Source organism: Jaculus jaculus, unplaced genomic scaffold, assembly GCF_020740685.1.
Source record: "Jaculus jaculus isolate mJacJac1 unplaced genomic scaffold, mJacJac1.mat.Y.cur u25, whole genome shotgun sequence".
NCBI lineage: Eukaryota > Metazoa > Chordata > Mammalia > Rodentia > Dipodidae > Jaculus > Jaculus jaculus.
In genome coordinates, this window is record NW_025423515.1 from 167,457 (window position 1) to 180,140 (window position 12,684).

At 42.7% G+C, this 12,684-nt stretch overlaps 1 protein-coding gene across 1 annotated transcript in view; it reads right to left on the reverse strand.

Moving 5' to 3' along the window:
• Pkd1l1 (polycystin 1 like 1, transient receptor potential channel interacting) overlaps positions 1–12,684 on the reverse strand; it is a 185,013-nt gene that overhangs the window by 123,430 nt on the left and 48,899 nt on the right. The window contains exons 3-7 of the mRNA XM_045141375.1: positions 10,623–10,793; positions 8,951–9,070; positions 8,329–8,497; positions 7,632–7,871; positions 4,539–4,671 (exon numbers count right to left, since the gene is read on the reverse strand). Coding sequence (XP_044997310.1) covers positions 4,539–4,671; positions 7,632–7,871; positions 8,329–8,497; positions 8,951–9,070; positions 10,623–10,793 — 833 coding nt within the window. The remainder of the gene's footprint in view (positions 1–4,538; positions 4,672–7,631; positions 7,872–8,328; positions 8,498–8,950; positions 9,071–10,622; positions 10,794–12,684) is intronic.

The window sequence follows — 12,684 nt, forward strand, 5'->3', positions numbered from 1 at the left end:
GCAACCAAAATCTATCAACCAGAAAAGAACATATAGCTGACTCCCCGTCAACAGATGACCCACCCCTAGCACAGCAGTCAAGGCCCAGACAAAACCACAGAAGAACTGGCGAGTGAGCAAGAGTGCTGCTTCCATGGCTAGCCTGACAACCTGCATCAGGGTGATGGAGACAAACATGGAAGATACTCAAGATTCACCAAAGCAGAAATCCAAAACATGCTAAGAGCTCAACACTAAAGTAGACTTAAAGCATACCCACCAAGGCTCAGAGAATTTTGCAGAAGAGGGGGTGGAAAGAATCAAGAACCACAGGGTGGTTAGGAGGGAATATTCGGAGGCATTGCCACCCCCACAATGACTGACTGACGTTCTCACATCTCATAATCCACAACTCCATGGTGAATACCAGCAATCCCACTAAGGAAGGCCCTCAGTGGAATGGTGGCAGGGAGAAGGGAAATGATTATACTGACACATAATGTACCCATACAAAGTTTCTACTTAATAAAAAAATAAAATTATAAATGTTCCAAATATAAAAAATGTAAATTAAAAAATAGTAAGAGTTATTTGTAATATATGTGATACATACTTGGCTTTTCTATTTTTCTTTGATGAACCATTCTGTCATTCTCAGAAATAATGACATTTTTAGAGCTATATTGAGAGATATTCTCAATAAACTTAAGGATACAACTTAAGGCTGTTTTCACACAAACATAATTTTATTCCACAATAACAAATAGCAACACTTTCTTAATATAAAGTCAGTTCATAAAAAAATGTATTGTACTGTCTCTAGTACATATCTTTAGACAACTGGTTCATTTGGTATGCAAAAAAAAGCTCTTTTGTTTTGAAAAAAACAAAACAATAAACAAAAGAAAGAGAAGAAAACCAGTAAAAGGCAAAGTGATTTTTCATAATGGAGGACAATAAAGCTTATTAAGAAAAGTAAAAATAAATGCCTCAATTTTTATTCACTGCAGTCAGAGCCAGAAACTGGGGTGCCCATTACTTCTACAGGAAGCCTGTGACTTATGTGTGTTTGCTTGCTTTGTGGGGACAAGAAAACTTGTCTTTTAGCATCACTGCATATTAGTTCCTGGCATTGATCCCAGCACCTTGTGCATGCTAAGCAGTAACTCAGCCCCTGAGCCACATCCTCAGCCCTAGTGTCACTGTTTTTTTTTTTTTAATTTCTTTGTATTTTTATTTATTTATTTGAGAGCAACAGACAGAGAGGGAAAGGCAGAGAGAGAGAGAGAGAGAGAGAGAGAGAGGGAGAGAGAAAGAGAGAGAGAGAGAGAGAGAGAGAGAAAGAGAGAGAGAGAGAGAGAGAGAGAGAGAGAGAATGGGCATGTCAGGGACTTCTAGCCACTGCAAATGAGCTCCAGACATGTGTGCCCCCTTGTGCATCTGGCTACCGTGGGTCCTAGGGAATCGAGGCTCGAACCGGGGTCATTAGGTTTCACAGGCAAGTGCTTAGCCACTAAGCCATCTCTCCAACCTTTTTTTTCATTCATTCCTTCTTTCTTCTTTTTTTTTTTTCTGTTGTTTTTCAAGGTAGGGTCTCGCTCTAGCCCTGGAATTCACTATGTAGCCTCAGGGTGGCCTCAAACTCTTGGTGGTTCTCCTACCTCTGCCTCCTAAGTGCTGCGATTAAAGGCATGCGCCACCATGCCCAGCTCCAATCACTGGTTTTTAAAATACTAATATATTCAGCTTATAGACAGTCTCTTTTAGATCCCCTAGGTGGCGTGTTTGAATCCTGGGGGACTCTCTTTGGACTAGCTCCAGCAGTCTTCTCATATGATTCTGCTAGGTTTTCAAAGTGATGGGTATTTCCTACTGTTCTTTCTATTCTATTTTTGCTAAGAATCTCAAAACTAGGCTTATAGTCCTAGAACTCAGGAGGCTGTGAAAGAAATACTGTGAATTTGAGGCTAGCCTGGATTACATAGTGAGTTCTATGCCAGCCTGAAAACAAAACAAAACAAAAACCCAAAATAAACATTTACAATACTCATATCAGTTCATAAATACACAAAAGTCCACTTGCTAATAATAAACTAAAAGGGTCAACAACGTCAGGGCAATATGATTGCTTGCTTCTACACAGCCCTTTCCCTCTCAGTCGCACTGTGCTTCCCAAGCTCATCCTTGGGGAACAGTGCTTGTACACCTCCTCAATACCCAGGACCTGACTTCACACCAGTCCAGTCAAGTTTGCCCTTAAAATGCATGGAAAATCAATCCAGGTGAAGGGACCTCAGGATGGAACCTCCCAAGGACAACCCCTACACTGAAGCTGGTGCTGGGTGCAAGGGCTCCCCCAAGAAGACGTTTTCCTCTACTGGTTCCAATAAAGCTGGCAAGGGAGAGCCTTCTGGAAGAAACTGAAGAGGGGTTTTTAATCAAATTGGCATTCTACACTGAATATGATATAATTCTAGAATTTGTTCCAAGGCACCTAGGCTTATGTGGGCTACAGCAAATTTTAAGACCAAAATCTCAATTTTCAGAAACTAAACACACATTAAAACAATAACACACATTAATAGCCATGCATGCAGGATCACACCTATGATTGCAGTACTCAGGAGAGGTTGAAGTAGGAGGACTGCCATGAGTTCAAGGACAGACAAGGCTACAGAGTGAGACCAGGTCACCCTGGGCTAACCTACCTTTAAAAAACAATAATAGCACACATTAAAACTACATAGCTCCCAAGTGAGGTTAAAGTTGGCTCCTCACTGTGACACACTGGCGGTTGCACAGCAAGGCTGAGGAGTCAAAGTTCCAGAAGGAGGTCCTTGTTCCTCAGCTCTGTGGCATGCAAATATTATTACTATGCAAAGGCCAAGGACCCACAGAAATATATGTTCATGGAGCACCTTTGCCAGTATTTGTAGTTATAGAAAGATGGAAACAACCAATGCTCAACAATGAAGACATTGGTAAATGGTGTTGAATTTGTGCTTAGAATTTAGTACAATGCCTCCTTTAAAATCATGTTGTCCACTACCTACACAAAACCATCATAATAGAAAGAAAAGATCATGACATCAAAATAAAAGACTAAGATTGAGAGGGGGAGGGGATATGATGGAGAGTGGAGTCTCAAAGGGGAAGGTGGGGGAAGGGAATTATCATGGGATATTGTTTACAATTATGGAAGTTGTCAATAAAAATAATATTAAAAAATAATAATTTTAAAAACTTTTTAAAAAATCATGTCCTCCAGATCATTTAATAAGAGAAAGTGATCACACTTCCAACAGTGAAGTGAGTCAGACTTTATGACCAATACACATACTCACAAGCATGCATGTGCACATGTGTGCACACGCACCATGTATAACAGCACCAGAAAAACAATAAAAATAAAGACATCATATAATTAGCAGTGGATTTCTATCTCCTGCTAGCCAGATTTCACATAATTCTAGTTTTTCTTTATAACTTTAGAAAACATATTCAGTATAAAGAACAAAAGTTACTGATATTGTTTCCTTTATTTTACAGAAAACTCAAATAAAAATGTTTTTCAGGTTAAAAACCAAACTCTTTAATATGTATAATGCTTTGGTTTCTATGCATCAGGCAAAAATAGGTATAAATTAAAAAACATAAGAGCCGTGTGCAGGAGCAATGGCCTAGAATCTCAGCACTCAGGGGCTTTGAAGCAATACAATGAAGAGTCTGAGGCCAGCCTGGGCAACATTGTGAGTTCAAGGACAGCCTGGGCTGCACAGTGAGGTTCTATCTTCAAAACAATAAGGTATAGTAAAATAACAACAATAACAAAAATTAGAAATAAAAAATAAATCAAACAAAGGTGCCATCCATGGGTCAATCCCATAGCAAGCCAGATTTCTGGCCATACCCCTGGCTGGTCAGAAGCTGTGCTGGCTATGGCCCTTTCCTTGAGTCCCTTCAGTTTTCCCAGAGGCCCCAGTCTGCAGGCTAATGGCATGTGCTCTTTGATATCCACTGCATGCCTGGGGCTTCTGGGACCTGACCTGGCACAGAAAGCATTTTGGCAAATGATCAGTAACAGACAGATATGATTTGCATGTGTCAGCTGAAAATAAAATGACTTGAAATAAAGATCTCAGGAATGGGAGGAATAAAAGCAACCCTACTTGTCCCAGTCTGTAGTTGGTGCTCAACACATGATTGGCCATTTCTTTTCATTTTGGTGTCAGATTTTCCTTTCTCCTGAAAATGCTATAATTTTTTACACCATCAAAAAAAATTTTTTAAGAGCTACTCAAAGCAAGTCTGTGCTGCTGCCAGGGTCAAATGGGCAAATAAAAGTCTTATTCACATATAAGAGGCCAGGCTTCCAGTACCCTGCCTCCATCTATGCCTTCCCTCCAAAAGGACATGCCCATCCTTCCAAGCCCACAGGGGCTCCTTTGTGTAGAATGCAGTGGGGTGAACTTGACAAAGCTCCTTCTTTCCCCAACAAGCTCAGTAATTTGGAGGTAGCAGGCAACGTGGCTAGAATGACTGCCCAAGTCTTACCCTACCTGCACCTTCATGGGCCCCATGTTCTTCACTGGGGGTGGCTGGCAGGGCTCACGCACAATGAAAAGCTGCTTCCTTAGGGGAACAGAGCTGATGTTATTGAAGGCAAGGACTTCCACCGTAAATTCTCCCTCTCTGGAAGGGCAGAAAATAGAGAAATGAGATGAAGATTGCTGTTCATAAGTCTTCATTCACTCTTCAGGGTTATCTGGAATCTGTGTAAGTCCCATACTGATGGCAAGCTAGCCCAACAAGGAGGAACACAAGAGGCCTGGATCATGAGGCTGATCTCCACAGAGGCCATTCACTGTCAACTTCATGGATTCACTGTCCACCCAGCATAGGCACAGCCAATTGCTCAAAAAACTGACACTGATGCCCCCCAAACAACCTGACACATCCAGATGAGGATATGCTATACCCAGCATCCACAGCCCAGCCAATTGCTGACCACAGGGCTCCAGAGTTTTCTTGGTGTAATGTGCACTCCTGACCCAAGCTTGAGGGTCTCTGGGCACAGTGTACCTATTCTATTCTCTGTTGCAGGGGTCAGATTTGCTAACCAATCTTTAAGGGCTCTGCCAGTAATACATAGCTTTACCCAGGCCTTGAGAAGGGTGAACAGTCCCAACTGTGGAAAGATGTGGCACAGAAAGACTGTGGGAAGAAGTTAGTTCCTAGCTCAACCCACCAGGAAATACATGCTGATAGGACAAATGATACAAAATAGGCAATAATTCAACACTTTTGGGCTTTAAATGGTAAAAGAGTCCCAGATCACAAATTGGAGTTTACAAAATCCAGACTGTCACCAGCCATACTGGACTCCCAGGAAGAAATGCAAGTTCTCCTGAGGAGCAGCCTAGACTCCCAGAAAGAAATGCAGGTTCTCCTGAGAAGCAGCCTGGAGCTCGAGGAAGAATGCAGACTCTCCTGAGGAGTAGCCTGGACTCCCAGAAAGAAATACAGGTTCTCCTGAGGAGCAGCCTGGAGCTCCAGAAAGATATGCAAGTTCTCCTGAGGAGCATTCTGGAGCTCCAGGAAGAAATGCAAGTTCTCCTGAGGAACAGCCTGGAACTCCAGGAAGAAATGCAAGTTCTCCTGAGGAGCAGCACGGGATCCCAGGAAGAAATTCAGGATGTAATGTAATCATGATTCCATGGTTAATGATGGGGGTCTAAAACAGGGATCATAAAACTGCACAATTCCCAATGTCTAGTGAAATCATAGCTGTCCAGATATATGAGTGTAATGCACTGCTCATGAGTCCATCATGACGCTGAGATAAATATAAGTACCATACTGCCAGTCATACAAAGCTTTTTTTATATATAATTTTTATTTATTTATTTGAGAGTGACAGACACAGAGAGAAAGACAGATAAGAGGGAGAGAGAGAATGGGCGCACCAGGGCTTCCAGCCTCTGCAAACAAACTCCAGACGCGTGCGCCCCCTTGTGCATCTGGCTAACGTGGGACCTGGGGAACCGAGCCTCGAACCGGGGTCCTTAGGCTTCACAGGCAAGCGCTTAACCACTAAGCCATCTCTCCAGCCCCATACAAAGCTTTTGAAAGTAGTTTTAATTACTAATGTATGTGTATGGTTGCACCATAGACTCTTGCCATTGAAAACGGATACCAGATACTTGCAACATTTTTGCTCCTGGCTTTACATTGGTGCTCACAAATTGAAACCAGGCTGAAAGGCTTTGCAAGAAAGTGCCTTCAACTACTGAGCCATCTCCATGTTCCCATATAAAGTTTTATCATACTAAGAATTATGTGCAGCACTTGATGACAATGCTCTGTTGTGTCACTCTTTCTATGTTCAGTACACAAGGTCACTCACTGCTCACTTAGAATGTACTCCTGACACTGATGACAATGAATGTTCTGTCACTGGTTTCTGGGTTCAGTACACAAGGTCACGCACTGCTTCTTAGAGTGTACTCCTGACACTGATGACAATGCATAGTTGTGTCACTGGTGTCTGTGTTCAGTATCCTTTATTACTCTGTTATTTTAGAATGTATTCATACTTATCAAAAGCAAAGTTTGCTGTATATAGTATAGAGCATTACCTGGCCATTGCTTCATCTCTCACCTCCTCTCTTAACTGTATCAAAGGCCACATCAAGTGGCTCATCTATGTCATCTGGATTTGTTTAAGCACACTCTGTAATGTTCACACACTGATAAAAATCAACTAATGAATGCTGGGCCTAGTGGCGAGCACTTGGGAGGCAGAGGTAGGAGGATCGCTGTGAGTTCAAGTCCACCCTGAGATTCCATAGTGAATTCCAGGTCAGGCTGGGCTAGAGTGAAACCCTACCTCGAACCCCCCCCCCCAATAAAAAAATCAACTGATGAAGCCAGGTGTGGTGGCACATGCTTTTAATCTCAGCACTTGAGAGGCAAAGGTAGGAGGATCATTGTGAGCCAGAGGCCACCCTAAGACTATATAATGAATTCCAGAACAGCCTGAGCTAGAGTGAGACCATACCTCAAAAAAAACAAAACAAAACAAAACGAATGACATTTTTTCAACATGCCTCTGGCTATTCAGTGACACATGACTCTATCTCCATAATGCTTTGATCCAGATAAACAGCAGGTGCTCAGTAAAAGCTGAATTAAGAGCCACGTTCACATTCTACCTTCTGACACTGAGGTCCCTTTTCAGTATGCACTGTGTAGCTCCCTTTGTCCGCCCACCTCCTTCCTTCTCCCATTCACTTGGCCTGCAGCAGACCTGCTCCATCGGTGCCTGTCTTTGCATCTCTGTTGGGGCCCTCCCCTATTTGTCTCTGGCCATCTCCTGTTCATACAGCTGCCTGTGAGTACTGTTCTAGCTTGGGATCCAGGGTGAGCAGCCCACTGTACCCCATGGTTCCCTTGCAGACAGACTAAAAGCATCTTTTCTCCTCTTCCCCTTTCCCTGGGACAAAGAGCTACTCCAGAACCCCAGCCTGTCTCAGATTGTCTCTGTTCACCATCTGCCACCCACATCAGCTGTGGGGTACCAAGTACATGTCTTAGGGGAGCTGACCCCAGGTATCAACTTCAGTGGGCTATTTTCCAGCCCACATTCTTACCTGCTGTAAACATGGCTGGTGGAGCTGTTCCCCAGACTGATAGTGCCATCCCCAAAGTTCCAAAGGTAGGCAACATCAGTGCCAGAATTGAGTCTGCATTCAAAGGCCACACTGGTATTCACCAGGGCAGAGGTGGTGGACATAAGCCGATTAGCCACAATTCTCCTCTGCGCTCTGACGAGGTGGGGCCCCGAGGCTACACTGCTGATGCTGTTGGAGGCCTTGACCATCACAGCATACCTGAGGATGGGGCACAAGGGCAGGAGAGGCACATGAGAAAATAAGAAAACAAAGACGAGGAGAAGCCCCACGTCACTTCAGCAGACAGGCAGGGGCATGGGGCTTAATTTGTAGGAATAATCAGTCACCAGGAACTTGCACCTTGTGGGGGGGCAAGAAATGGTATTTTTAGCTTCTTTTCTTCACTATTTAGTTTGTTTCTCTAAATGGGATGAGAATTCTGCCCTTGAAGGCAGTATTACCTATGGTGACCCTGGTGGCTGAGATGACATTCAAACCTGGGATCATCCTGTCAGTGAAGGGAAGCGAGCCCTATTTCTTTGCCATCATATGCCTGAAATACTTAGTAGTTAGTTAGTTATAGCAAAAGCATGATGCCCTTAAAACTATTTTATAGTGGAGATAATCTTTAGCCTGAGTGGTGGCTGTTCCATCACCAATGACCACATTGACGGACCACTGCGGGACATCAAGTCTTCTTTGAATGCTTCTGGAGGTTGTCCTTATTGGAAGATCATCTCCAAAATACCACACAAACTCCAAGGGTGTGGCTTCCTTGGTAACAGCCACAAAGGTGACTTCTGTGTCTGTGGGGAACACGGTTCCATTGGTGTAGACAGACACTGCTATAAGAAAGAGAGGGAGATGTGAGTACAATGTCATAGTAGGGTTGGAATTCTCCTAGAGGTGAACCTCTCTATTTTGTCACTTAGTCAAGGGCTGAGTGAATGGGATGAGCCTCCAAATGTGAATGCAGGGCTGAGCAAAGGTGCAGCTGCAAGTCAAAGGTCATCATAGACAGTGCACAAGGCAGCAGCTCTTTTGAGAACTGTGTTTGGAAGGCATAGAATGGGTAGAGCTAGCAGATAACTGTATGAGGTCCCACCCTCTTTCAGATTCTATGGGAGCCCCAGATCCTGTGGTTTCTAGGGAAGTCTCAGAACAAATTGTAGGCAAGCAAGAGCTGAAGGGCCCGGGGAAGGCCTGAGGCTGAGCAGAACCTGTGCTGCCTCTGTCTTCAGGGCTCTCATCTGACAGTGAGAGAGACTTGGGTAAATCTGAATTAGAGGAAAACATACCTTGCAGCTCATATTCTACATTCACACTGGACAAAGCTTGCCTGTTTCCCACTAGGGTCTGAGAAGTAAATGACACATTATATGTCAAAATGGATGAAAAATGATGCATCACAACAGTGCCTAAAACAAGAAAAAACATGGTAAGAGAAAGAAAAATCTTAACTGACTTTTCCTCAAGCACACATATCATTATTTTCCATTTTTAGCTTTATATCTTTTAATTCCAATAATTTTCAAAATCTGTTGCTCTGAAACCAGACAGGCTTGAAACTATGAGTTTTGTAGACTTACACTAGATTAACCAGTTACTTTTGAGCTAAATTAAGACTTAGACCTTGTGACTCTAAATCCTGGCACAGAACCCAGGGAGGTACATGGCTTAGACTTACCCACGGGCTAGACAGGCTGTTTGTTTACTCAAAATTTACATAAGACAAATAAGTATGAATGGCCAACTGGCTGTCTACAGTGTACTGATAGGTTAAAAAAAATGGATGTTTTCTATCATTTATATTTCTGTGTGTGTGTGTGTGTGTGTGTGTGTGTGTGTGTGTGTGTGTGTGTTGAAAGCAGTTGCAACACTGCTGAAGGGGAAAGTGGGACCAATGGGAGTGTGAAGATGAGAAAGGTAGAAGGGAAGTGTTTGAATAGAGGTGCCTTGAATGGGTTGAAAATGTCTTTCCCAGAAACCATAGGTTATTAAATGAAAATTTAGGTGTCATAGTAAGTTATTTTCCTATAAACTGCTGGCTGGGGAGGTTCCCTAAGATATTCTATAACAACTCAGGCTAATATCACTGCTGCTATCTAGCTATCCTTCACTAGCTCCCATCTGGCTCTGTTGGAATGTGATGTTTCCTCCAAAATATGTGCCAAGAATTTCTCCTGTGACTTTTGCTGGCCTCTGAACTTCAGATTCCTCCTCTATGAAAACTGGAAAGGTGAGTAACAAGGTATTGGCCGTGGGGAGAGTGTGCAGACAGAAGAGGGTTAGAAAGTTCGAGAGCTCCTAACACTGTGAGAACTCAGTGTCACATTTGGCTTGGGCTATGGCTATGCCATCCACTCAGACAGTGCCCCATACCTGTTCTCATGGCTCATCAGTTATACCAACTCCTACCTCAGGTAGGACATGTCTCCTCATTTATACATAGTGCCATCTCCAGCCCATGGCCATGCCCTTCTTTGAGCAATTTTCTGTCCTCTCTCCTGCTTTTTAAAATATATATATATGCTAGAGACAGAGAGAGGGAGAGAGAGAGTGAGTGAGAATGAGCAGGCCAGGGCCTCTAGTCACTAAAAATGAACTCCAGATGCATGTGCCACCATGTGCATCTGGCTTACGTGGGACTTGGAGAATTGAACTTGTATTCCTAGGCTTTGCAGGCAAGTGCTTTAACCGCTAAGCCATCGCTTCAGCCCTCTCCCACTTTTTATATGTATATCCAAATGCCTTTGCTGGATTATAAATTGCCTAAGGTTAGGACCTTGTATAAATTCATCTTTGAAACCCCCAGCACACAACACTCTGCAATAACTATTTTCTGCACGAAGGAACAAATAACAATGGTTATGTTTAATTCAGAATGGCTCTAACTTGGATACAACTCAGAGAGTCAGGCAGTGTTTACAGAGAATGTCTGGTTGCGCAACATCCAAACACAAGTTTTACCTTCCTGCTTCAGGTGGGAGTCAGCAAAGATAAGGGTTTCATCCTCATGAACACTGCTAGCATTCATGAACACAGAAATATCCTCATGGCCAATTTTCACAAAATATGGTCCCAGCTCCATGTCAGTTCCATGAAACTCATGAACAACAGCCCTGAGCTTATAGACTCCTTCTGGAAAAAAGAAGACACAATAGACAGCTTATGAATTTTATTTCTATTTTTATCTGCTTGTGTACGTGTGTGGCCTGTATGCTTCTGTGTTTGTGTGAGTGTGTACAGGCAAGTGGAGGTTAGAAGTTCATGTCAGGTGCCTTCCCAATTACTTTCTACCTTGCTTTTGACATAGGGTCTCTCACAGAATCTTGAGTTCACCAATGCAGCTATGCTACAGAGCAGACAAGCCCCAGGGGACCCATCTCTCTATCCTCTGCACTGGGATTATAAGCATATGCTAGCATGCCCAGCTTTTATTGGGTACTGGGGTTCCAAACTCAGGTCCACATGTTTATATGACAAACACTTTACCACCTGAACCATCTCTCCAGCCCTTGATGATGGTTTAGAGAACCATAAGAGTTTACATCTTCAGGACAGTCACCATCAAGTGACTAGTCTGCAAACTGATACTTCAAAGGGGATTTTTCTTATCCTTTGCAACAATGGGGTCATTTAACAAGTATTCATTCAACATAGCTATGTGTGACTCAATATTCTACTATCTGGAAATTCTCAATATTTTTAGCAAGGACTCCTCCTGCATTTTCTTTTACCACTGGGTCCTGAGAACAGTATAGCCAACCTTGTGTACTAAGGATTGTTAATAGTATGAAAATAGAGAAAGTAGATATTGGTTATCTCACAACTAAGCAATTTGGTGCATTCATACACACACACACACACACACACACACACACACACACACACATATTTGATATTTGGACAGTTAAATTTCTATTATCAACTTGGACAGATCAAATGCACCTCTTGGATAAGCCTGTGAGGGGGTTTTCTGAGGATGATGAATTGAGAGAAGACCTCCCAGAGAGAGCTGGAGGTGTCTGCTGGAAATAGGAAGTTGACATATCACCATTTTTAAACAATATGCTTACATAGCTGAGACTTACACTTGTGAATATATTGCAAACTAAGTAAAAACAAGATTAGTTTAATAAGATTAACAGGCTATGTAACAGTGAGCAAACTTTATCACTTTTCTAGATTCCAGTGACATCCAGTTTGAAGATAAAATGGAAGATGTGTCATTTGTTATATCCCCCAAAATAAAATGGCATATAAAAATATGCATGTGTCATATGGACACATTTTTAAGTGCTTCTAAGATATAAGGAGAGATTAGAAGGAGAAGCACATAGACTATCAAAGGGGGACTCTGGACATAAAGACCCGGAGTAAATTAATTTATAGTTTTGTGGTGTTTTTTGAATGTGAATTCACATCCCTCACAGTCTCAGAGATTTTTGGTTAAGGTTAAATTTCCTATGTATGTCTCCTATAGCCTGCTAGGTGTCACTGATGGCAGATCTTGTCATCTAGCCCTACTAAGTGTAGGGGGAGCCAGTTGGAGCTCTGGCTGTTTTTGCTTGCTAGTGTCTCTATGCTGTAAATTGATGGAAGTAAGGCAGCTTCTTCCACCCTTGATAATGTTCCCTCTGGAGTCTGCAAGCCTGAAATAAACCATTTCCTCCTATAGTCTGCTTCTGGTTGGATGTTTGTCCCAGCAACAAAGGTAATTGCAGCAAACTTAAACACTATTCAAACAGAATTTACAATGAGTTATCTTTATATGGGTCACTGAAGCTCTAAAGTTCATGTGGAAAAAATGAATAAATAAACATGAGCAAAATAGTTCTAGAAAAGCTGAATGACCAGGAGAGCCAGCCATACCACCTATGAGACAAAGTGTCATGACATGACAACAGTGCAAGCACACACAGACTGGGCAGAGGGACTAGAACAGAAAGTTTGAGAAGGACAAGAAGCCAGCATAAGATGGAGAGAGCATTCCAGGACTATCTGTAAGGGGGAATCCTTTGGCAGATCC